The sequence below is a fragment of the Oratosquilla oratoria genome, chromosome 1 (genome assembly GCF_046742065.1).
Source record: "Oratosquilla oratoria isolate Oo_2021 chromosome 1, ASM4674206v1, whole genome shotgun sequence".
Taxonomy (NCBI): Eukaryota; Metazoa; Arthropoda; class Malacostraca; order Stomatopoda; family Squillidae; genus Oratosquilla; species Oratosquilla oratoria.
The window spans coordinates 118,928,731-118,952,730 of NC_134777.1; the positions used below are offsets into that span (position 1 = coordinate 118,928,731).

The 24,000-nt window shown below is 47.3% G+C and overlaps 1 protein-coding gene across 4 annotated transcripts in view; it reads right to left on the reverse strand.

The window, feature by feature from the left end:
- Tmem131 (Transmembrane protein 131) overlaps positions 1-24,000 on the reverse strand; it is a 219,135-nt gene that overhangs the window by 89,742 nt on the left and 105,393 nt on the right. Inside the window, exon 2 of one of the 4 annotated variants that reach the window (XM_076185507.1) lies at positions 19,906-19,950. The exons of the other annotated variants lie outside the window; for them this stretch is intronic. Coding sequence (XP_076041622.1) covers positions 19,906-19,950 — 45 coding nt within the window. The remainder of the gene's footprint in view (positions 1-19,905; positions 19,951-24,000) is intronic. 4 annotated transcript variants of the gene reach the window in all.

Genomic DNA, 24,000 nt, shown 5'->3' on the forward strand with positions numbered 1-24,000 from the left:
TCTGGAATTGTGGACGCTCTGCACACATCTTCTTGACCCATTCATGAAAGTCAACAATGTCTTTGTCAGGAGAAATGCTTTGCTTGTAACTTTCATAGGCCTGACACTGTAGGAGATAGAGAACAGCTGCAGTAACAGTGTGGGTATGATGTGAATCAGCAACACCATCAGTTGCAACACCAGCAGTTTATGTGGCTGTGGTCTATCCACTGTCTCTCAACAGGTCTCCTAAGACCTTGAAGGTTATCTCAGTGTGCATTGCACCCAGCATCAGCACAATATTTCCTTCACCGTGACTGTCTGGAAATGCCCACAGAATCATTCTGCCAAGGGCAAAGAGAAGTTGGTCCATCGCCAACACAAGAACTTGACCAGGATTCACAACCTGAGCAGCTGCCCTTACAACATCCACGGCATGCTTAATCATTGCAGGTGTGTGTGCCATTTCTGTAAAAAGTGGCATCAAGGCTACTATGCCAGGATACAGATGTGACGTCTATAGACTGGCATGGAAAGCTGCCCACGAGACGGCTTATGACTCGCTCAGGTCTGGTTTGTCCAGGACCTTTCTCACATTCTCCAACCAAGCACGTTGTTTCACAGGAGTACTAGTATTTGATGGCAGTATTGCGGGACATGCAGGTCCATGTACCAATGGGACTACAGGATCCTTCTTTGACAGAACAACTGGTTGAACATTTGTGAAGCTTGCAGGAAGACTGGATATTTGTTTCTCATCGGTCACCAACCCAGTAATGATGGGATGATCTCTCTTAATACCTAGCTTGCCTTCTCGTGAATGTTGTGCTAGGGAAATGCTGATACCATGGAAAGAAGCCAATGGAGTGGTACAACTGGGGTTGTGATCGACGTTGTCAACAACAGCTGTTGTGAACACGCCACTGGACAGCTGTGGAAGACATATAACCACTTGTTCTTTGTACACATGCCAAACACTGATCGCCACATCTGCAGACACATAGAACAATTGGGTATTAAATACAAGGACCCATACTATGAAATGTGTCCACCAGCTCACGCTTTCTGGTTTCACCATGCAAGATATATTGAAGCTTGCGTTTCACGATCTCTGTTGTGATATTTTCAGCCATGTACTTGTACCCAGCACCTTTATATTCCCTCTTTAGAAGGAGCAGGACATTGTATAGGCTCACTTGTCACTGCTTGGCATAGAAAACACTTCTTTCAGTCCACAATAACTGGTTCTGTTTGACCAAAAATGCTGAGGACTGGTCCATCGATTCATTGAAATGATATCGTTCGATTAATTCAGTGCACAACAGTATCAACATAAAGTGTACGACTTCTAATGGATTTGCACTGGTTATGCGCTCCAGCTCATTGATCGGTGGTGGGGGCGATTGAGCGAGTTAAGCTCCACTTTGGTACTTCTGCTGCTTCCCCTGCCCGGTCTTGGGATTTTCCACCGATTACTGCTCTTGATGCGGCCTGGACTACACTCAATGCTATATTTTCAATGATATTTAATCAAACACCGTAGAACCTAAAAAGAAACAGCAAAAGAAACATCACCTGTGTTGTACACTTAAATATCTATCAACCACGGTTCCCTTTATAGGATGCGGCACATTATTTTTCGTTAATTTTGGTCAGTAGGGGGCTCTAAATATATTTTTTATTATCAAAAGATAGTTCTTATTTTAGAAACTTGCCAATTTTCATATTCCTATCTTAAGAAATTAAATATTTAAGACCATTTTAAGTAATTTCTCTGACGCCCGCAACATAATAACGTTAGTTTCTGCTGTGGTCACCAGGGGACTCTGACAGCTTGCCTCCATATCCCAAAATGTTCACCTAGGGTTACTCTACAAATGTGCCAAATTTCATGCTTCTAACCCAAAAATGCACGAAATTGCTCTGGGGCTGGTCTTCGATCCCCCACTATTATATACCAAGACGCTTGCTCCAACACATGGGCTGTTGTACATCCCGACCTCCATCTAAAGGGAGAGTCCCTTTAACACAATACTTATTTACACAAACATGGCACGGCGCGCGCGTGGATGGCATCTCGGCCTCTCACACAGGTGGTACGAGATTGTGCCTAACCCATGGCGTCCAAACTTCATTAACACTACCTGCCGTTACCGTCCTCCTTAAGCAAGAGGATGGTGCTTAAGATCCCTGTATTACCCATAGATCGGACCATATAAGCCATGAGCTCTCATACCGAGAACTTCTGTCGATCACAAGTACAGCACGTGACACAAGACCATGGTAGTGAATACAACACACACACGCGCGCGCACGCACACAAACCTCACCATTTTACTTCGCCGAGAACCCCACTCCTCCATACTCTGGGGATTGAGCGCGCGCACACATACACACACACACACACACACAGTGCCTGCGAACGGGTGAAAGGCTGGCAGACAGGAAGACAAGAAGATGAGCTAGAGGGCAGGTAGACAGGCAAGTGTGCATGAAGGCTGGTAGGCAGGCAGGCAGGCAGGCTGTGGATGGGAGTTCCTGTGGGGTCAATGCCGAAGGGGCAGGGGTCCACGCCAAATCGACAAAGGACCAAGGGCCAAGGGCAACATCTGAGGAGGAGGTTGAGGTGGAGATGGAGGAGGAGGAGGAGGACGCAACGAAACCCTACAGGTCTCGTCAGTGCCGAAGGACGAGGAGTCCGCAAGGAAGGAAGTAGGCCAGGAGGAGTACCCGAAGGAGTGGGACAACGCTCCGGTGTCCTGGGCCTCCTGAAGGAGGAAAAGGAAGGGGAGGAGAGGGAGGAGGAGGAGGAGAGGGAGGAGGAGAGGGAGGAGGAGGAGGAGGAGGAGGAGGAGGAGGAGGAGGAGGAGGAGGAGGAGGAGGAGGAGGAGGAGGAAACTACATTTTACAACTCCATAAGGGGAACGGCGCCCGGGCCAGGCCGGTATCTCCCGCAATCTCTCGATGGTGACGGACCTGCGACGCGTGTCGCGGTAACCCAACCGCCGGCTGGGGGAAGGCCATAGGTCACTGGTGGAAAGCCTCTAGGTCAAAGGAGCGGAAGGGGGGAGAGGGGGGGGGCGGGGATGGCCACCAGGCGCGCCCTGGTACGAGGGGGAACACAATTCGTCCACGTCGAAAGGCCAAAGGACAACGGCGGAGGGCCGCAGGTCACGGTTGTAGTGCCACTTGGAAATGGCCCTACAAGCATGTCACTGTAGGGTCACACGAGGTCACGCAGGGGTCACACGAGGTCACGCAGGGGTGGTTGCTATGAACTGTAGTTTATCGGAGTTTCTATCTTTTTGCGGGCAACCTCGCGCCGCTGTCGAGCGTTATCTTATATTTTATATATTGGTTTAGTCAAGTATTTACAGTTTGGTTTCAAGCCTTATTTTGGGGGGACAGGTCACATGGGGTCAAACACATGCCAATTTCCCAACAGGAGTTGAGATAAAGACCCTTATACAGCGAGATGGCTAAGTTCAATAAAGTTAGGTTTGATCATGTCTGGTTATATCCACATATGCCAGTCGGAGGTAAAAGTTACTTTCAATCGAAATGTGCTAATTTATGCTTAATCTCCTCGAGGTCCAAACCAGTTTGGAGATTTCGCAACATTGGCAACCCCGAGGCTTCCATCCCTCCCTACTGCATTTGGGAAATTACGTCATGAGGGGACGGGGGAAGGGAAAAGGAGGAGGGAAGGGGGGAAGGGGAGGGAGGAAGGGAAGGAGAAGGGGATGGGGAGGTGGAAAGGGGGAACGGGGAAGGAGGAAGGGGAAGGGAAAGGGAGGGGGAAGGGGAAAGGAAAGGGAGGAGGGGAAAGGAAAGGGAGGAGGGGAAAGGAAGGGGGAGGGGGGAAGGGGGAGGGGGGAGGGGGAAGGGGGAGCCCGGGGTTCGGAGACGACTAACACTGGTGGTGGATACCTGTCCGCGGTTAAGCCTATTGTGGTGGAGACCCTGGCCGGGAGTCGTCGAGTGTTCTGGGTTGGGTTTGTCGCGCTGGGGCCGCACCACGGGGGAGCTCCCGAGAACGAACGAGAGTCGAAGTGTGACCTCGGGTACACGATGAAGAGAAATGTCTCACGGGAGAGAACGGACGGGATACTGGTAAATGGGTCACAGATCACTGGAAAGCTGCTTCAACCCGCCTCCCCCAATCCTTTCCTCATCCTGTGGTCATATATGTGTGTGTGTGTGTGTGTGTGTGTGTGTGTGTGTGTGTGTGTGTGTGTGTGTGTGTGTGTGTGTGTGTGTGTGTGTGTGTGTGTGTGTGAGAGAGAGAGAGAGAGAGAGAGAGAGAGAGAGAGAGAGAGAGAGAGAGAGAGAGAGAGAGAGAGAGAGAGAGAGAGAGAGAGAGAAACTTCGCAGGCTCGGTCGTGTGTGCAGCTGCTGGCTGGTGTTGGAAGGTCACTAACTTTTAGGCGAACAAAACTGGTTCTGAAGCGATTGTTGTGACGTCACCCTTTCTCCCGACACAGAAGGACCCGAATGACTCACTCAGGTCAAGTCAGGTCACGTGGTCGCTGCTTAGACCTATCATCTCCACCAGTCTGTTCATACATCAGACATGCATTTCGCTAATTATTTGTTCCTTGAATTTTTCATTCATTCATACGTTTGTTTTCTTATTCATTTATTGATCTATTTATTTATTTCGCTCTACAGCTCTTTCAGACTTGTCGCTTCTGTGTGTGTGTGTGTGTGTATTCACCTTGGTCTCTTTGGATCACGTGTTGGACTCGTGATCGACAGCTATTTCCCCCCTAGAAGAGAGCTCAGAGCTCGTATGACCGATCTATGGGTAATGCTATGACCTTACACACACACACACACACACACACACACACACACACACACACCCACAACTCTCCGCCCACGAGAGTCAGAGTAACGAACCGAAGCGCAGTGATACTGAAATAATTTCGGCCCTGGTCAGGATTCGAACCAGCTACTGCGGGCACCACTGTACTGGCAGTCCAGTGCTCTATCAACCGCGCCACCGAGTCGTTCGTTCGTGTGTGTGTGTGTGTGTGTGTGTGTGTGTGTGTGTGTGTGTGTGTGTGTGTGTGTGTGTGTGTGTGTGATTCACCATGGTCTTTGGATCACATATTGGACTCGTGATCGACAGCTATTTCCCTCTCGGATGGAGATCTCAGAGATCATACATGACCGATCTATGGGTAATGCTGTGACGCGCGCACACACACACACACACACACACAACACACACACACACACACACCAGTGAACGAAACCCACAAAGTCCGTCACCACCACAAAACCTGTGGTCACCCAATCCCTCGGCAGCCCTCTTCTGCGGCTCGAGAACCAAAACGCTGAAAACCTAATTTACGTCGTTAAGGAGTCCGTACCTTTAGTCCCCCACTCATCCAACCCCGGGTACTGACTGAACATTTTAAGCAGTCCGATAGTCTAGGAACTTTGTTACTATCGACTGGACTATTCCAACTGAAGGAACGTCTTTCTTTCTTCTTCTTTTTTTAACTACACAAACTGAAACCAAAATTTAAAGCCCCGCCTGCCACAAGGGCATCACAGTGTCTGTAGAGTCTACAAGAGAAAATGTTGTTTTCGTGAAGAACTCGCTCGTTACCTTTGTCCGTCTACCTGGAGATAAAAGGGGTGAGCAAACCCTTCACCTAACAATACTTTCGCTCATGTCAGCAGACACTATGATCCTCTTGTGGGCGCGGCTCGAACCTTGGCACACAATACAGACCGGGTGGTTCATCACGGATTAATCCGGCAGCACTTGACACTAAGCTGTATTACTTAGAACCAAGGAAACAACAACCACAACAACAACAACAACAGGGGACATCTGGCACCTGGAAACAAACCACTTGTGTTGATAACAAATAAAGGCTCGGGACATCTGGCGACTGTCGATATACTTGACCACATTCTTAGCCTTTCCCACCGATAATAAGCTACTGTTGCTGCTGGGCGATCTTATTCACCTGTGGGAACCATCTCTACCTCCACCCCGGGAAGTCAAAGGGTAACTTTTAATGACGAATATTATATCTAGATCTTCCCTATCGTCGCCATCATGAAATCTGGGAGTTGGTGAAAGAGAGAGGGAGAGAGGGAGAAAGAGAGTGAGAGAGAGAGATAGAGAGAGAGAGGGGGGGAGAGAGAGAGAGAAAGAGAGTGAGAGAGAGAGATAGAGAGAGAGAGGGGGGGAGAGAGAGAGAGAATGTCTGAAATAAACTTTCCGCAGAGGTAATGGAGTGTAGTACAGTTCAAAGAATCCAAGATTCACCCGAATAAACACCAGAGCTAAATGGTGTGATACAAATCACCTAGTCATTTTGCTTATTTGATTGTTTTATTTGCGCCGTCTCTCGTCGCCCGACTGTTATTACAGTGTAGCCCACTGTCACCACTGTAATCGCACTTTGTGTTCCTCACGGATATGGCAACTCGACTTCTTTTAGTTGGTAGGCCCTGTTCCCTCCAATCATTCGACTTTGTCTAGTTCTAAACTGTCCGTTCCTCTTGGTGTTGGTTCTTTTCACTGACAGGCTTCTACCTCTCACTTCACTTTTTTTTTTTTTTTTCTGTCTAGGAGAATTAAATTCTAGAGTTTTCTATATATTTCTTCTGTTCAGTCCAATTAAGAATATACAACGCACTCCGCGAGGTTTTCCTAAGGACCCCCGAGAGAGCACGTATGCAAAATCCTACGTGAGATTTGCAGTGACGTAGTGATTTCCTTAGTCCAATGATCTTTAACTTTAAATTTAAGATCCTCCCCTATAGACGTGATCTTACAATCGTGAACCAATTTAATTTTCTCCTCCTCCACCCTTTCATCAATAAGAGTCGTTGCTTCAAATCTATTCGGCAATATTGTTTATTCAGAATAATCCCAAGTCTGCATAATTCTCACTTAGGTTGCAAAGGAATGTCATGTCAGCGATACACTCGAGCCCGGCTCTTATTTATAAATAATAATTTTATTTCCTACACAAGATGGAGAGCGGACTCAGGCAGCTCGCTCGGCTATTTTATTTTATAAACAATCCTACCTATAAAATGCAACAACTCGTCTTCTACCCCTCTTTCTACCCTCTTTTCTACCAGTCTCTTACAATTTGAATATTTGAATATTTGTTTAATGTCTTATAACGCATGTGTTTCTGTAACATAATCTATTGGAACCTAACCTAACGTAGCGTACCCTACCTTAACTTGACCCACCCTTGTGTAACCTACCCTAATGTAATCTATTACATAACCTAGCCCTAATGTAATCTACTCTTACGTAACCTACCCTAACATGACCTTTTGTAACATTACAAAGGATTACAAAGGATTACAAAGGCGGAGCATGCCGACAGGAGACCTTCTGATCCATATCTAGGTCAGATGCGAAAAACAAAATCATATCAATAATAAAATAATAAATAAAAACTATAATAATGTAAATAACAAATAAAATACATAAATAAATGCATAGGTATAGTTAAATAATAAACAAACAGGTAAATAGTAAATAATAATAAATTGACATACAGTATAACTAATAATAAATGAAACTCAGACAGACAAATGATAACAAAACAAAAACAAATAATATAAGATAAATTATAATCATTACAGCATCTTACTTAGGTATTTATCTAAATGATTCTTAAAGCTTCGAACTGAACTGCATTGCACTACCTGTGCAGAAAGTTTATTCCATTCATTAACTACACGGTTGGCAAATTGTGTCTACCCACTTCCAAATTGAATCTATTTCCTGACAGTTTGAGACCATTGTTTCTTGTCTGATTCTCATTCAATTTGAAAATTTTGTCACTTTTGATGTTGTCAATTCCCTTTAAAATCTTAAAGACCTGTATCAAGTCACCTCTGAGTCTGCGCTTTTTTAGGGAAAACAGATTCATGTGTTTTAGTCGATTTTCGTATGATTTATTTTTGATATTTGGAATCAGTTTTGTGGCTCGCCGTTGTACTTTTTCCAGTCTGACCTAACCAAACCTGACTTGACCTAACTTGACCAAAGATTACCTAACTTGACCTGAAGTAAATTGACCCAACCTGATTTAACCTGACCTGACCTAGCTCATCTTTACATTTGGAAATTTGGCCCCGGAACTGCAACGACTGCAAATCCCTCAAACGACCCCGAGGCCACGCGAGGCCACGCGAGGCCACGCGAGGCAGCCTCGACGGTCAGGACCGACAAACGTCGCTCCCCAGTGCGACCCGAACAGCATCTCTGAACACATTACACCCACAGGTGAACAGAAAGGCTCTCCACCCTGCCAAGGACTACCTGTAATTTCATTCTAGTTATCTACAGACTGCTTTAAATCACCCATGGGAGATCAAAGTATCTGAGATCGACGCCAAAGCCAAATAAATAAACAAATAATACATAAATAATAATAAATGAATAATAGGCAATGAATAAAATAAAAAAGGGGGGGGGGGGCTATTCATCCATTTGCCCATGGTGAAGTCCCACACATCACCATAACTGTCTTCGAGTTTGGCACGAAGTCGTTACACCAACTCCCACGTGTTGATCTCGCTCGCTCACTCGTTCGCAGTCTCGCTTCGCTTCGCTTCCTGCTTTGTGGGCACGGAGAAAGCCACGTGCCTGCCTGGCCTGCCTGCCTGGCCTGCCTGCCTGGCCTGCCTGGCCTGCCTGGTTTGCCTGCCCTGGCCTGCCTGGTTTGCCTGCCCTGCCCTGCCCTGCCTGCCTTGCCTACCTGCCTGCCCTGCCCTGCCTGGCCTGCCTGGCCTGCCTGCCCTGGTCTGCCTGCCTGCACTGTTCTGCTTGGCCTACCCTGGCCTGCCAACCCCTCAACTTCATTGCCATTTACGTGTTAAGCCTGACTCAACGATCATGTGTCAATTACACAACCATCAGACACCTTCGCTTTTGCGTCAGATTACCAATTTTGTTCTAGACAATGTCTGATGACCTAATTACACGCGCACACACACACACACAGACACACTCACACACAAGGACAGTTACAAAAGACATCTGAAAAAGAACGGCTTTCCACTCAGAGTAATAGATAGATGGAACAAATTGAAAGAGAAAACAGCGAGTGCTAAAACTATACATGACTTTAAGAAAGAACTGGATGCGGAAAGATACAACTGCGGGTCACTACGAGCATAGCTCTTCTTCCGCAAAATAAAACTAGGTTAATAAAACTAGGTAAATGTACATGCACACACACGCACGCACGCACACACATTCACACACACACACACACACGACTTGGTGGCGCGGTTGGTAGAGTCTCCGACTGTCACTACGGCGGTCCTTGGTTCAAATCCTGCCCAGGGCTGAAAAACTTCAGTACCGCTGCGCTTCGAGTCGTTACTCCAACTCTCGTGGGCGGGGAGTGGGGTGTGTGTGTGCGTGTACGGTCACAGTATTACCCATAGATCGGTCATACGAGCTCTGAGCTCTCATCCGGGAGGTTAATAACTGTCGATCACGAGTCCAGCACATGATCCAAAGACCAAGGTGAATACACACACACACAAACACACACCAAACTGACCCAGCTCTGGGCGTGATTCTCTAACCTGCTCAATTCGTCCACTTTTGGAAGTAACACACCAACATCAGCAGCAGCTCAGCGTAATCTTGTTACTCCATCCAGCGCGGTGGCAGGCTTAACAGATTTTGTTCAGGTCAAAGAGACAGGCAATTCTAATCAGGGAAGGGTGTCTCGGACGTTCGAACCCTCTCCCCCTACTTCACAGAAGGGTCCACTCCTACTGTGTATAAGAATCACCTGCTCATAGCCAGAATTAAATGAATGATGTACGCCACTGTTATGGAGAGGCTGCTGAAGTCACAAGCTCCCCCTATCGAAAGGCTAGAACGGCGCCCCTTACAGAGGACTTTGTAGCGTGGAATTTAATGAGCCATGCCTTTGGTTCAACTTCGCCGGAGACAGGGTTCGAACCGCCATCCCCTTGACCATCGTAGCAAGTAACGACGCCCTAACCCGCTCAGCCAGCGAGATTCCTAACGTAATAATCACAACATATCAAGGGTGGAGGAGCCACTGGGATGATGTCGAGAAGGCGGTGATCTATTCCACAACTCAACCATCACCGACAACAATAGTAACAGCAGCAGCACCACCACCAACAACAACAACAACTCTGACCCCCACCACACCGACAATTACACGAAAAGCTAATTACTTCACGAAACGACCCAAACTGACCTGCACCAAGTACTCTGTACTGTACACAGGGACCGTCCGACACACAAACACACACTCCGTGTGTGTGTGTGTGTGTGTGTGTGTGTGTGTGTGTGTGTGTGTGTGTGTGTGTGTGTGTGTGTGTGTGTGTGTGTGTGTGTGTGTGTGTGCACGAATATATTTACAATTAAATATATAGTGATAACATCAGAATCTTAATTACTTTCTCACTGAATACACACCTGACGAAAAAAAAATCAAGCTAAATTTAACTGCGTAAATAAACACCATAACATCGAAGTAGGAAGAAAAAATACTTCGCCAATCGCACAGGCGATCGAAGGAGCTGGTTCGGTTTTATTCAGATGTACAACGAGTGAACAGGACGCCGTGCATCTTCATTAATCAATAATTCATTATTTATTGACCAATTCTGCACCAGTGGCGACTTACCCTTTGCTCCTTTGGACAGACATGACGTCATATCGCTGCTCGGGCGTTTCTCCAACCGACTCTCGATTCAAAACTCCATTTGGTCGATTCTATTCAAGAAACTCTCATAAACATGACGAAAAATGGACTCCAAGATCCTTAACTCCCCGGAATGAAGAAGTCCTTAAAAACGTCACTCCCCAGAAATTCATTCCTTCCCCAACCAACTAGGGTCTTCCAGAAAGCCAGAGCGGTTGTGTACGTTTGTGCGATTCACCATGGTCTTTGGGTCACGTGTTGGACTCGTGATCGAGTTATTTACCTCCTAGATGAGAGCTCAGAGCTCGTATATGACCGACCTATGGGTAATATTGTGACCTTCCATACACACACACTTAACTCCCCGCCCACACGAGTTGGAGTAACGACCTGCAGCGCAGCGATACTAAAATTATTTCAGCCCTGGGCGGGATTCGAACCCGGACCGACGTAGTGGCAGGCAAGGACTCTAACCACTGCGCCACGTGTTGTGTGTGTGTGTGTGTGTGTGTGTGTGTGTGTGTGTGTGTGTGTGTGTGTGTGTGTGTGTGTGCGCGCGCGCGTGTGTATGAATATTCATCCCATGTCTATGTTAGGGACCACTCGTTCTACACCGTGATGACCTCCACTACAATGTCAATGAGATTCAGGACATCAGGCGGAGAGGTCCCACTCCCCTTTGCCTCCACCTCCTCGGTGCGACATTGTCCATAATGGGTGTCATAAATGTCGTTGCCATGAACGCCGCTATCATGCACGGCAGTGACATAAAAGTATTAGTAAAAACAGACTTGGTTCAATTTCCAAAAAATAAAATTTCCAGGAACGAATGAGAATGACAGAAAAAATATTTAACTTGATTTGTTTAAATCTATGGTTATTTGCATGAATGTAACACTAATAAAAGAATACAATAAAATAGCTAAAGCGGATTAAGAGATTCACAATGCAGAAAAACTAAACACTCACAAGTTTAAGATAAAAAGCCCGACCATCAAGCGACTTAAAACCAAAAGATAATTCATCCAACACTTAAACTGAGAAAAAAAAAAAAAAACTTACTTAGGCGATAGCAACCTTGTGAAGAAAAAAGGGGAAAAGCCTCGAGAGGACCCTGAGCTGCCTTTCCATAGTATACAGAGCACGGGGGTTGCCAAAAACCGCTAGGGCATGGGATTGGCAACCTAATGGCTCAAGTTAAGAAACAGACATACATAACTCGTACTTACTAACCTTAAACCTATTCAGAAGCCCATTACAAAAGCTATGGGTCTCACATCTTAACCCGTAATGTCGATTAAAACATATAAAATATGTTGTAGTGATTATGATCCGGCAATCACTTCGGATTGACGGAGGAACCAAAATCCCTTTAATTTCTGGTCAGTGAAACAAAGCGCTTTGACCTTAAACTAAAATACATACTTGTAGACCGGAGGTGTGTGTAAAGACAAACCTACTTGGATCCACACCGTACTTAAAAATACACACTAACAACTAAATAGAATGTCAAAATTTCCAAACGACTGTTAGCACAGCCAACAGTTGAGGGAAACAACGCTCAGCTTTTATAGGGTGGGTAAAACCTGACCACCGAGAAGGTTATAGTGCTTGTCGATGTTCCCAGGCCGACGCCTAGCCGGCCCACCATAAACAGCAGCCGAAACAAATGTGCGACTGCCAAAACCCCAGTGAAGGGTGACATACGGTGCCGACGTAGACAGACCACAAGGCTGGACACTTTGAAGTACGATTTGGAGTGTGGGAACGGCGAGAATATATATATATATATATATATATATATATATATATATATATATATATATATATATAAGGGTGAGACGTGAAATGGGATAGAAACGCTGGTTATCGGCGGCGAAACGCAATTCCACAAGTTGTTGGTGATAGTAGTGATAGTGGTGGTGGTGGTGGTGGTGGGGAGGTGGAAGAGTAAGAAGAGGAGAAAGATAAGAAAGCAGAGGAAGAGTTGGAGTAGTAACAAAAGATACGAACCGAGATTCAAACACTCTACAGGTAATACTATCAGCCGAGTTGAGACCTGAGTCACCTACTTGAGAACAAGGCCTCTTTGTAAAGGGGGAATAGACACTCAAGAAGAAAAAAGTTTATATATATATATATATATATATATATATATATATATATATATATATATATATACACATATACATACATACACATACATATACATACATACACATACATATACATACATACACATATACACGCACATGCACACACACACACACACACACACACACACATACATGTACTCTTTTTAGGGGGGCAAGCTTATGACTTTTCGTTAAAATAATATAATAGTTACAATGGGTCACGAGACTGAATGAATAAATATATAAATAAACAAATAAAACAATAATACAATGAAGGGGAAGTAAATGAAGACCCAAACAGTCTAATAAAAGAAACAGTCATTACGCACAGGCACGTTTGTAGGTGCAAATGGGATTGAGTGCCTTAGGCGCTCTGTCTGTGGAGCAGAGTTTATTTATCTGCCTTTGCATCACGAGACGGTCATGTTCATTGCGTCCCGTCTCGCGATTTAATCATTCATTTATTTATCTACTGATTCGTTTATTTTTGAGCAAAGTGAATTTTGAGTGCCTTCCCAGCTGTCGGTGGTCCTTACTGCCTACCTATAGTTTTTGTTTAAAGAAAAAATAACAAAACAAAACAATAATTTAATAAAAAAAAAACAGTAACTACAATAACAACAATAATAATATTTTGTTTGAAGAAAAAACAAATAAAACTGAACAATAATTTAATAAAAAATTAAATAAATAAAAAAGCAACAGCAACTACAATAACAATTATAATAATAATAATAATAATAATAATAACAATAATAAAAAATAAATACCTGTAAACAGGTACAATGGATTTGTTTTTGTTTATCATCTGTTGCTATTCACACCCTTGTTCTGGTCTTGTTCCCCCGGCCTGGACGGATCCCTCCTTGCATTCCAATTTTCTTGGCGTGAATGCATCTGTGCACCGTGATAATGTCGCTCACCTCTTTCCCTCCTTTCCTCCGGCCTGACGCTGTTTATTCCAGACATCTCTCCATTTATGTCACGCCTTGCAAGCGCCGATCCCGTCCTCTTTTGTACAATTTTAATTCTATCATAATTCTATTAGTTAATTCCATACTAGGGTAAAGTTTTAGAAATATAAAATGCTGGTTTGTACAATTTTCTTTTCATCATAATTCTATTAGTTAATTCTATACTTGGGTAAGGTTTTAGAAACATAAAATGCCGGTTTATACAACTTTCATTTTAAGATATTATCTTTCAGTTAATTATACACCAAGGTAACGTTTTAAAAATCTAAAATACTGGTTTATGCAATATTCATTTTATTATACTTTCTTTAAATCCTTGCGAGGGGCAACACTTTAAAAATATATAATACTGGTTCATCTAAACTACCAGTCTTTTAGCTCTGCATTAAGTAAAATTTGAAAAACGTGCATGTCTTATCATCCTGTATACATGATATAATCAGTTCTATCTTCCCGTGCATTCATTTCGAGATCTTGCCAATTAATTCTATTTATATTCGCTCGCGCATCCAATATTGACAACCTTTTATATGCGATCACTGTTGGCAGTTTCTGGATCCAAGCGTACGGCTTACTAGTTCTCCTTTCAGGATATCTAGATCTTTTGTTGCCTGTTTTCCAACCTACTTGACACTTGATGCAAACACTTCTGTAGCAGTGACCCTATTCTTCTAATAGCCATGTATTTACACTAAAAACAAAACTGGCCCCAGGACTGTTCACTGTGGTACTCCGCTCATGGGGCACTCGTGTCGCCACGTCCTTCCTCTGAATATTCATTTGATTACAGTTCCCCCCTTCTAGAGGGTCGCCTATTCCAGCTTTTGTTCTTAATACCCTCACTTGTTCCAATCCCCACACAATAATTTCGTTTGGGGCACCCTTCCACTGATTTTATTTATCTATTTATTCATCTATTCATTTATTCAAAATATGGACAACCGCAGTCCACCCAACCCTGCTACTTTTGCGGACTGTCTTCGAATGTCAAGTAAACAAATGCTTCATCTACCATATTTCCAATTACCTTTCTCAATGCAATACGACGCCATCAGAGGCGAACAAGAGGAAGACTGTCAAGGACAGGAGGAGGAGGAGGAGGAGGAAGAAAAGAGGAGAGGCGAGGAAGATGAGGAAGACGGACAAGGACAAAGGAAGCAAGTTAAGTCAAAATTTTCAGCAATAACCGACGTTTCTATTACTGGACACGATCGCAGCGAAGTGGGATCCTAGAATTGGAATCCTAGAAGCGGTAAGGGCGAGATTTACGGGGGCAACAGAAAGGAGTGATAGTAAAAGATAAGAGTTACCAGCATTTTTTATTCTATTTTATTTATTTATCCTACCTTATTCATTTATTTATTATTTAATTCATTAATTCATTCTGAGTGGAGATGGGTCTCCAATCATAATGAAGGACGAGGAGGAGGAGGGGGAGTAGGGGATGAGGAGGAGGAGGGGGATGAGGAGGAGGAGGGGGATGATGATGATGATGAGGAGGAGGAGGGGGAGTAGGAGAGGAGGAGGGGGAATAGGAGAGGAGGAGGGGAGGAGGAGGAGGAGGGGGGGAAGGAGGACGAGTAGGGGATGAGGAGGGGGAGGAGGAGGGGGAGTAGGGGAGGAGGGGGAGGAGGAGGAGGGGGAGGGGGAGGAGGAGGAGGGGGAGGGAGATGAGGAGGAGGAGGGGGAGGGGGAGGAGAAGGGGGATGAGGAGGAGAAGGGGGATGAGGAGGAGGAGGGTGAGAAAGGGAGGGGGAGGAAGAGGGGAGGAAGAGGGGAGGAGGGGAAGAGGAGGAAAGAGGAGAAGGAGGAGGAAAAGTTAACGAGGACCTTGGAGCAGAGATTTCTTAAAAGTAAATAAATATATCCTTTACTTAGAAAGTTCTACTTGACTGATTAAAGGCTCCACCCAACACACACACATACATACACACACACACACAAAAACACATGCCCATGTGCACACATACACACAAGCCCACACACTTACACAAAAAAAAAACATGCCCATTTGCATACATACATACAAGCCCACACACACACACACACACACACACATACAAAAACACATGCCATGTGCACATATACACACAAGCCCACACACACACACACATGCTCACATGGCCCTCCCCCACACACACATATATACACACGCACAAGCCCACACGCCCACACAAACACACACGCCCCCATACACAGACACGCCTCCACGGCTTCCCACACACATGCCCCCGACACAACGAAACACCCGCGGTGTCGCATCGACACGGCACATTAAAACAAAATGCTCATACAGCCATCGCCTCCAACAATGAGAAAAAAATGGGAGGAAAATATATGATCGCCTGGCCTACTTTTCCAACACCTGGAAAAGCAGTTCGCTTGTTTGTGTAAATCGAGGCCGCCTTTGTGACCTGACCCGAACCGGGTTGACCTCAACACACGCAAGTTGCAACCTAGGTTGCAATTGGCCTTAACGATAACAAAAACGCCACACACACACACACACATACATACACACACACACGCACGCATACACACACACGCACACGCACACACACAAACCTAAATCACCCGTAAAGTAATGCAATCCGATTACATTATACATTTGGAGCTCTCTCACTGGGAACAAGGAGGATAAGGATGAAAAGATAAAAATAATTTTATAAACAAGGAAAAAAATAGAAGGGTAGAGAGGAGGCCGTAACCTTGGAACAAGAGGCAGAGGAGAGAAAGGAAAATGCGAAATGTCCAATCAGAGTTCAAGTGGAGGCTTAGTAAACAAAGATGGAAACTAGAAAGTGCAAACTGGGAGACAGTTGTCTGTATATATTGTGTATATATATATATATATATATATATATATATATATATATATATATATATATATATATATATATATATATATATATATATCCATACATACATACAGCACTAGCGAGAGAAAGGAAAGACAGCTGACAAGTAGGTCAAGGGGACAAAGGCAGCGGCAGCAGGAACGGCAGCAAGACGAGAAGAAAATCACTCGGGGAGGAGGAAGGAAATAACGAGGAGGAGCGCTGCAGACGAGGCGGCTGCAAAAAAGGGGAGTGGAAAGGAGAGGGGGAAAGGAGAGGGGCGGCAAGAAGAAGGGGCAAGGAGAAGGGGGAAAGGAGAAGGGGGCAAGGAGAGGGGGGAAAGGAGAGGGAGCAAGGAGTGGAGGAGAGGGGGAGAGAGGGGGAGGGAGAGGGGGCAAGAAGAGGGGGCAAGGAGAGAGGCGGAGAGGGGGGAGAGGGGCGAAGGAGAGGGGGGAGAGGGGGCAAGGAGATGGGGGAACTAGAGGGGGGCAAGGAGATGGGGGAACTAGAGGGGGGCAAGGAGATGGCGAACTACGGGGGGAAGGAGAGGGGGGAAGGAGAGGGTGGCGGAGAGGGGGGAAGGAGAGAGGGGGCAGAAGTGGAAAGAAAGGGAGAGAAGTGAGAGGAAATAAGGAAGGAGTGAGGGGGTGGAGGGGAAGGAGTGAGGGGTGGAAAGTGAAGGCAAAGGGGACAATTAGAGGAGAATGGATGGAATAGACGGGGGTGGTGGGGATGGAGAGGGAGAGGAGTGGGGGGTGGGGGTGGAGAGGGAGAGGGAGAGGAGTGGGGGGTGGGGGTGGAGAGGGAGAGGGAGAGGAGTGGGCGTGGAGAGAGAGCGACTGGAAGAAAGGGGAAAAAGGACGAGGAAAGGGGAATGGGAAGTGGGTAGGGAGGGGAGAGACCTGTGGGAATGGGAGGGAGATAGGGAGGAAGATGGGAGGGGGGTGGGGACGGGAGAGGGATGGAGATGGAATGGGGATGAGAGAGGGATGGGGATGGGATGGTGATGAGAGGAGGATGGGAGAGGGATAGGGATGGGGATGGGATGGTGATGAGAGGAGGATGGGAGAGGGATAGGGATGGGGACGGGATAGTGATGAGAGGGGGGTTGGAGATGGAATGGAGGTAGAATGGGGATGGGACGGGACTGGGAATGGAATAGGGACTGGAAGGGGGATGGGAATGTGATGGAGAATAGGGAAATGGAATGGGGAGGGGGAATGGGGAAAGGGAAGGGGAGACGGGGAAGAAGACAGGGGTGAAAGAGGGAGGGAGGAAAGGAGGAAGAGGTGAAACATGAAGGGAGGAAGGGGGGAAAGAGGAAGGGGAAGAGAGGAAGGGAGTCAGGGGGAGAAAAGAAGGAAAGAGAGAAGGGAAGAAGGGGGAGTGAAGGGAGGAAGGAAAAGGAAGGGAAAGGAAGGGAAGAATAGATGAAAGAGGAAGGGAGGAAGAGGGAAAGAGGAAAGTAGAAAGGTAGAAAGGGAAGATGGGAAGAAGAGGAAGGGAGGAAAGGCGAGAGAAGGAAGGAAGGGGTTAAGAGGAAGAATGAGAGAAGGGGGAAGTGGAAAAAGGGAAAGAGGAAAGGGAAAAGACGAAAAGGGAAAGAGGAAAGGTAAAAGAGGAAAGGGAAAAGAGGAAAGGGGAAAAGAGGAAAGGGAAAAGAGGAAAGGGGAAAAGAGGAAAGGGGAAAAGAGGAAAGGGGGGAAGGGGGAAGAGGGAAGGGGAAAGGAAGAGAGGAAGAGAAATGGAGGAAAAGAAATGGAGAAAGGGGGAAAGAGGAAGGGTGAAAAGGGGAAAGAGGAAAGGGGGAAAAGGATGATGGGTAAGAGGATGGGGAAAGTTGAAGGAAGGGAGGGAAGAGGTAGGAAAGGGGAAAGAGGAAGTGGGTGAAGAAGAATGGGGGGGAAGAGCAAGGGGGAAGGGGAAAGAGGGAGAAAAAAATGAAAGAGGAAGAAGGGGGAAAGGAAGGGGGAAAGGAAGGGGGGAAAGAGGAAGGTGGGTGGGGAGTGGGGAGGAAAAAAGGGACGAGGACGAGGGTGAAAGTTTCACAATAGCCCCCCATCCCCCCACCCCCGAAGGACATTACATACATCCAACTACTCTTTAAACGCAGCCCATTCCAGAACACGCGCACGCACGCAATCTAGCCCAATCTAGAATAACACAAGAATTTAAATGATCCTATTATGAGAATTAGAGAATAAGGAGATAAAAGTTGATCATTGACGATTTTGAAGCTAAATAAGATCATTATAGAGAAACAGGACCCCACGAGCGTTGCTTTTTTCCCGTATGCTACAATTAAGTGCAGTTGGGGGTAAATACACATACACACAGGTTTGGCCAAACCAGGCAGTGGCAGAGTTCCCGGCCGCCACTACGGTGGTATGGGTTCGAATCCAGCCCAGGGCAAAAATTATTTCAGTATCGCTGCGCTGCGGGTCGTTACTCCAACTTTTGTAGGCGGGGGAGATGGGCGTGTGCGTGTAAGGTCACAGCATTACCCATAGATCGGTCATACACGCGCTCTGAGCTCTCTTCCGGGAGGGAAATAGTTGTTGATCACGAGTCCAACACGCGATCCAAGACAATGGTGAATCACTATATATATATATTTTTTCTTTCTTTCTTTTTTTTTTTTTTTTTTTTGTGTCTTCCAATTCCATGGACGCATACTATACCAGGTACTAATCCCGTTTAAGTGACTCACTCTATTCCACACGATTCCATTCAGCTTCGGGATGCATTTCCGAGCTGGTTCAAGAATTACTCCTCATCGTCTCGTACCGTATCGCTGAACAAGCCGACGAGGCGCGTCTTAGCCGGGCAAACAACTCAAGTCATGCAAGACAAAGACGGGAGGAGCCCAAAGGCAACAATCAAGGCCCCTCGACTAAACTTATCAAGAGTGAAATAAAATATTTACAGTTCCTATTATAAAGAATGGCAAGGGAACCTCTAATAACAATAGTGTTTATTACCACGTGGGGGACTAATTATTGCACAAACACTTCTTAAATAAAGGATATTATATATATAAATATATATATATATACATATATATAATATAAATATATATATATATATATATATATATATATACATATATATAAATATGTATATATGTAGATATACATATATATATATATACACACACACACATATATATATACACACATTACACACACACAATCACTCTCGAGGCCTTTCCCCCTTATAAGGGGGGTAGCCGCATCGAAGTACACACCCACCTGAACCTACGTTAAACCCCAGAGTTACTTACAAAGCATATCCAACCATCCATCATCACAGCGAAGCCGGCACTCACCTGCAAAAGCAAAAAGAAAAGAAAAAAAGGTTAAGATACGACACTAGACGTAATAAACAACATGAATAGGTATACATCTTGCTGTGTACCCTCAGCACACATTGCAGTTCCCACATGCTAAACATATACTGGGTATGTCATAAATTATAAACACAAGTGTCAATATACTTTCCGTGCAATATACAAGACTTAGCTTTGAATCAAAACCACTTTCATTTATCATAATATCTTTCTATACTGGGCGGCCACTTATTTTGTTCCATTCTAATCTAGATCGAGACGGTTTTACTCAGCTTAGGGAAACAAGCCCCCGACCCCCCCAAAAAAGGAGAGAATCGCTGGTAAACTAAATTCCACAATAACAACCTGGCCTTCAGAACCATCGGATACTGCCTCCCCCGAAAATAAATAAATAAACAGATAAATATAAATGCGTCGTCAAAGCAGTTCACTTGTTCCAAAAACTAAAAATCAGCTGACACTACTGTCAAGACTTAGTGAAACGTGTGAAAAAATCGTAAATATGTGTAACTTCATCTATAGGTCACTGCATTATTATAGAAAAACGACAACAGTAAACTTTCTACAAAACTAATACATAAATACAAAATAACAATAAAAAACAATATACAACTGCAATAATAATAATAATAGCAACAACAACAACAATAACCATACATCTACTCTCTTCGATTTCCAAACTGTGCCTTGAGACAGACATTCTGTCAGACGTGCCTAACCTTCACATGACTTTGCCTTCTCTTCCTTTGCTCGTAGAAGTTTCGATCTCCCACTTCCTTTGGGGGCGGCGCCGCCGCCGCCGCCGCCGCCGCCACCACCACCACCACCACGACCCCTCTACCATTTGTCTCCTCTCCTTGGCCAATCACATCCCTGAAGTCCTCTACATAGTCTGACAAATGGCTTTTCTATTTAAGATTGTTAAGGGGAGGGAAGGGAAGAGGAGGGGGAGGGAAAGGAAGAGGACAGGGAGGGAAAGGACGAGGAGGTGGAGGGAAGGGAAAAGGAGAGAAGAGAAGGGAAGAGGGAGGGGAGGAAGAGAAGAGGAGGGGGGAAGAGTTGGGGATGGGGAAGAAGAACAGGCGAGGGGGAGGAAGAGTAGAAGAGGGGGGCAGAGTAGGGAGGGGAAGGAAGAGATGAAGAGGAGGGAAGAGTAGAAGCGAAGAGGGAGGAAGAGTTGGGGAGGAGGAAGAGGAGGAGAGGGAGGAGGAGGGGGGAGAAGGAGGAGGAGGAGGAGGAGGAGCGGCAGTTATAAAATAAGAATGAAAACACACTGTGAACAAGGCGAGGGGTGGAACGGCGCTGGCCCATCTGCAGGAATACAAACGAAGAAGCGAGAAGGACGGGGAAGAAGAAGAAGAGAAGGAAGGAGAAGAAGAAGAGAAAGGAGAAGAAGAGGAAGGAGAAGAGGAAGACGAGGAAGGAGAAGAGGAGGAAGGAGAAGAGGAAGAGGAGGAAGGAGAAGAGGAGGAAGGAGAAGAGGAGGAAGAAGAAGAAGAGGAAGGAGAAGGGGTGGGGAGGCATAGAGGAGAGACGGGAATCAAATCATGGTGAAAATAGAGAGTGCAACATCTTTATAAGGATGAGGAGGAAGATAATGCACACGAGGTATATGACGAAAGATGGGGGGGGGGTGCGAGGAAGCCGAGGAGATACATTAGGCAAGATGAGGAGGAGGAGGAGGAGGAGGAGGAGGAGGGAGTGGGAGGAATGGAGGGAGTGGGAGGAATGGAGGGAGTGGGAGGAATGGAGGGAGGGGGAGGAAGGAGAGAGGGGGAGGAATGGAGGGAGGGGGAGGAATGGAGGGAGGGGGACGAATGGAGGGAGGGGGAGGAATGGAGGGGGGGAGGAATGAAGGGAGGGGGCGGGATTGAGAGAGAGGGGGAGGAATGGAGACGGGGGGAAGGAGGGAAAGAGAAAAAGAAGGTGAGAGAGGAAAGAAGGTGAGAGAGGAAAGAAGGAAGAGAGAAGAACAATGGAGAAAGAGGAAGGAAGGAAGAGAGAAGAACAACGGAGAAAGAGGAAGGAAGGAAGGAAGGAAGGAAGGAAAGAAGGGAGAGAGGGGGGAAGTAGATCATGTATAAAATAGTGATGTGGGGGAGGGGGGGAGTCCGAACATTGAACGTTTGGACCTCGGGGAGCTAATACTTGGGAGGAAGGGAGGGAAAGGGCGGGGGAGTAAATAAAGAAGAAGGGGAAGGGGATAAGGAGCAGCGAAATTAGAACGAAAAAGAAAAACAGGACGAAGAGAAGGAGAACAAGAAAAACAAGACATGATTGAAGAAAGAGGGAGGGTGGAGGGGGAAGGGAAGGGGAGGGGGAGGGAAGGGGAAGGGGGAGGGGAAGGGAAGGGGGAAGGTTGGAGGGGTTGTACCCGTGTAGGACTACATATTAGGAAGGTTAATGGGGCTTACTCGAAGCCCAATGTACAACACTTCTCAATTAATTATACATTTGTACCACAATGACCTTAAGGTCTAGCCTTGGCGAATGGCTCACGCCTCAATCCTCTGCACAGGTTCCGATGGTTACATTAACACATCAGACACCAACGTCCAACAACTCTGAAGGCCTTTCCGACACTCCGTACTACAACAGCAAATAGTATGTCAGGTGTTCTTCCGCAGTGAAGCCTCGTTCCACATCGGAATGTGAGAAGACCGTCAAAGAGTATCGTGACGCGAAGAAACTCCAAGATACAAAGGCACTGGGTCGCCGAGGGGGGCGCTGGATTGGCGGGAGGGGGGGCGCTGGATTGGCGGGAGGGGGGCGCTGGATTGGCGGGAGGGGGGCGCTGGATTGGCGGGAGGGGGGCGCTGGATTGGCGGGAGGGGGCGCTGGATTGGCGGGAGGGGGGCGCTGGATTGGCGGGAGGGGGGCGCTGGATTGGCGGGAGGGGGCGCTGGATTGGCGGGAGGGGGCGCTGGATTGGCGGGAGGGGGCGCTGGATTGGCGGGAGGGGGCGCTGGATTGGCGGGAGGGGGCGCTGGATTGGCGGGAGGGGGCGCTGGATTGGCGGGAGGGGGCGCTGGATTGGCGGGGGGGGGCTATGGATTGGAGGGAGGGGGATCTGGATTGGGGGAGGGGCGCTGGATTGGGGAGGGGGCGCTGGATTGGGTGGAGGGGGCGCTGGGTTGGGGGGAGGGGGCGCTGGATTGGGGGGAGGGGGCGCTGGGTTGGGGGGAGGGGGCGCTGGATTGGGGGAGGGGGCGCTTGATTGGGAAGGGGGCGCTGGATTGGGAAGGGGGGCGCTGGATTGGGAAGGGGGGCGCTGGATTGGGAAGGGGGGCGCTGGATTGGGAAAGGGGGGCGCTGGATTGGGGAGGGGGGCGCTGGATTGGGGAGGGGGCGCTGGATTGGGGGAGGGGGCGCTGGATTGGGGGAGGGGGCGCTGGATTGGGGGAGGGGGCGCAGGATTGGGGGAGGGGGCGCGGGATTGGGGGGAGGGGGCGCTGGATTGGGGGGAGGGGGCGCTGGATTGGGGGGAGGGGGCGCTGGATTGGGGGGAGGGGGCGCTGGATTGGGGGAGGGGGCGCTGGATTTGGGGGAGGGGGCGCTGGATTGGAGGGAGGGAGCGCTGGATTGGGGGAGGGGGCGCTGGATTGGGGGAGGGGGCGCTGGATTGGGGGGAGGGGGCGCTGGATTGGGGGGAGGGGGCGCTGGATTGGGGGAGGGGGCGCTGGATTGGGGGAGGGGCGCTGGATTGGGGAGGGGAGCGCTGGATTGGGGGGGGTGTTGTTTGCATTGAGGGAAGGAGCAGAAAGAATTGGAGGAGGAGGAGGAGGAGGAGGAGGAGGAGGAGGAGGAGGAGGAGAAGGAGGAGGAGGAGGATCCAAGTGCCGGCCACCTCCCAAACCCTCTGTTTTATGCATGTTGCATCAAGACGAGCCCCGACCCGTCGGGGCCGATCCCGACAACCCGACCCGTGACGTAAGGAGGGCGAAACCGACACCGCCGTCGTCGTCGTGGTATCCGACACCTGGAAGAAACGAGTCTGAAGCTACTAAGGCCAAGACCAAACCTCAAGGC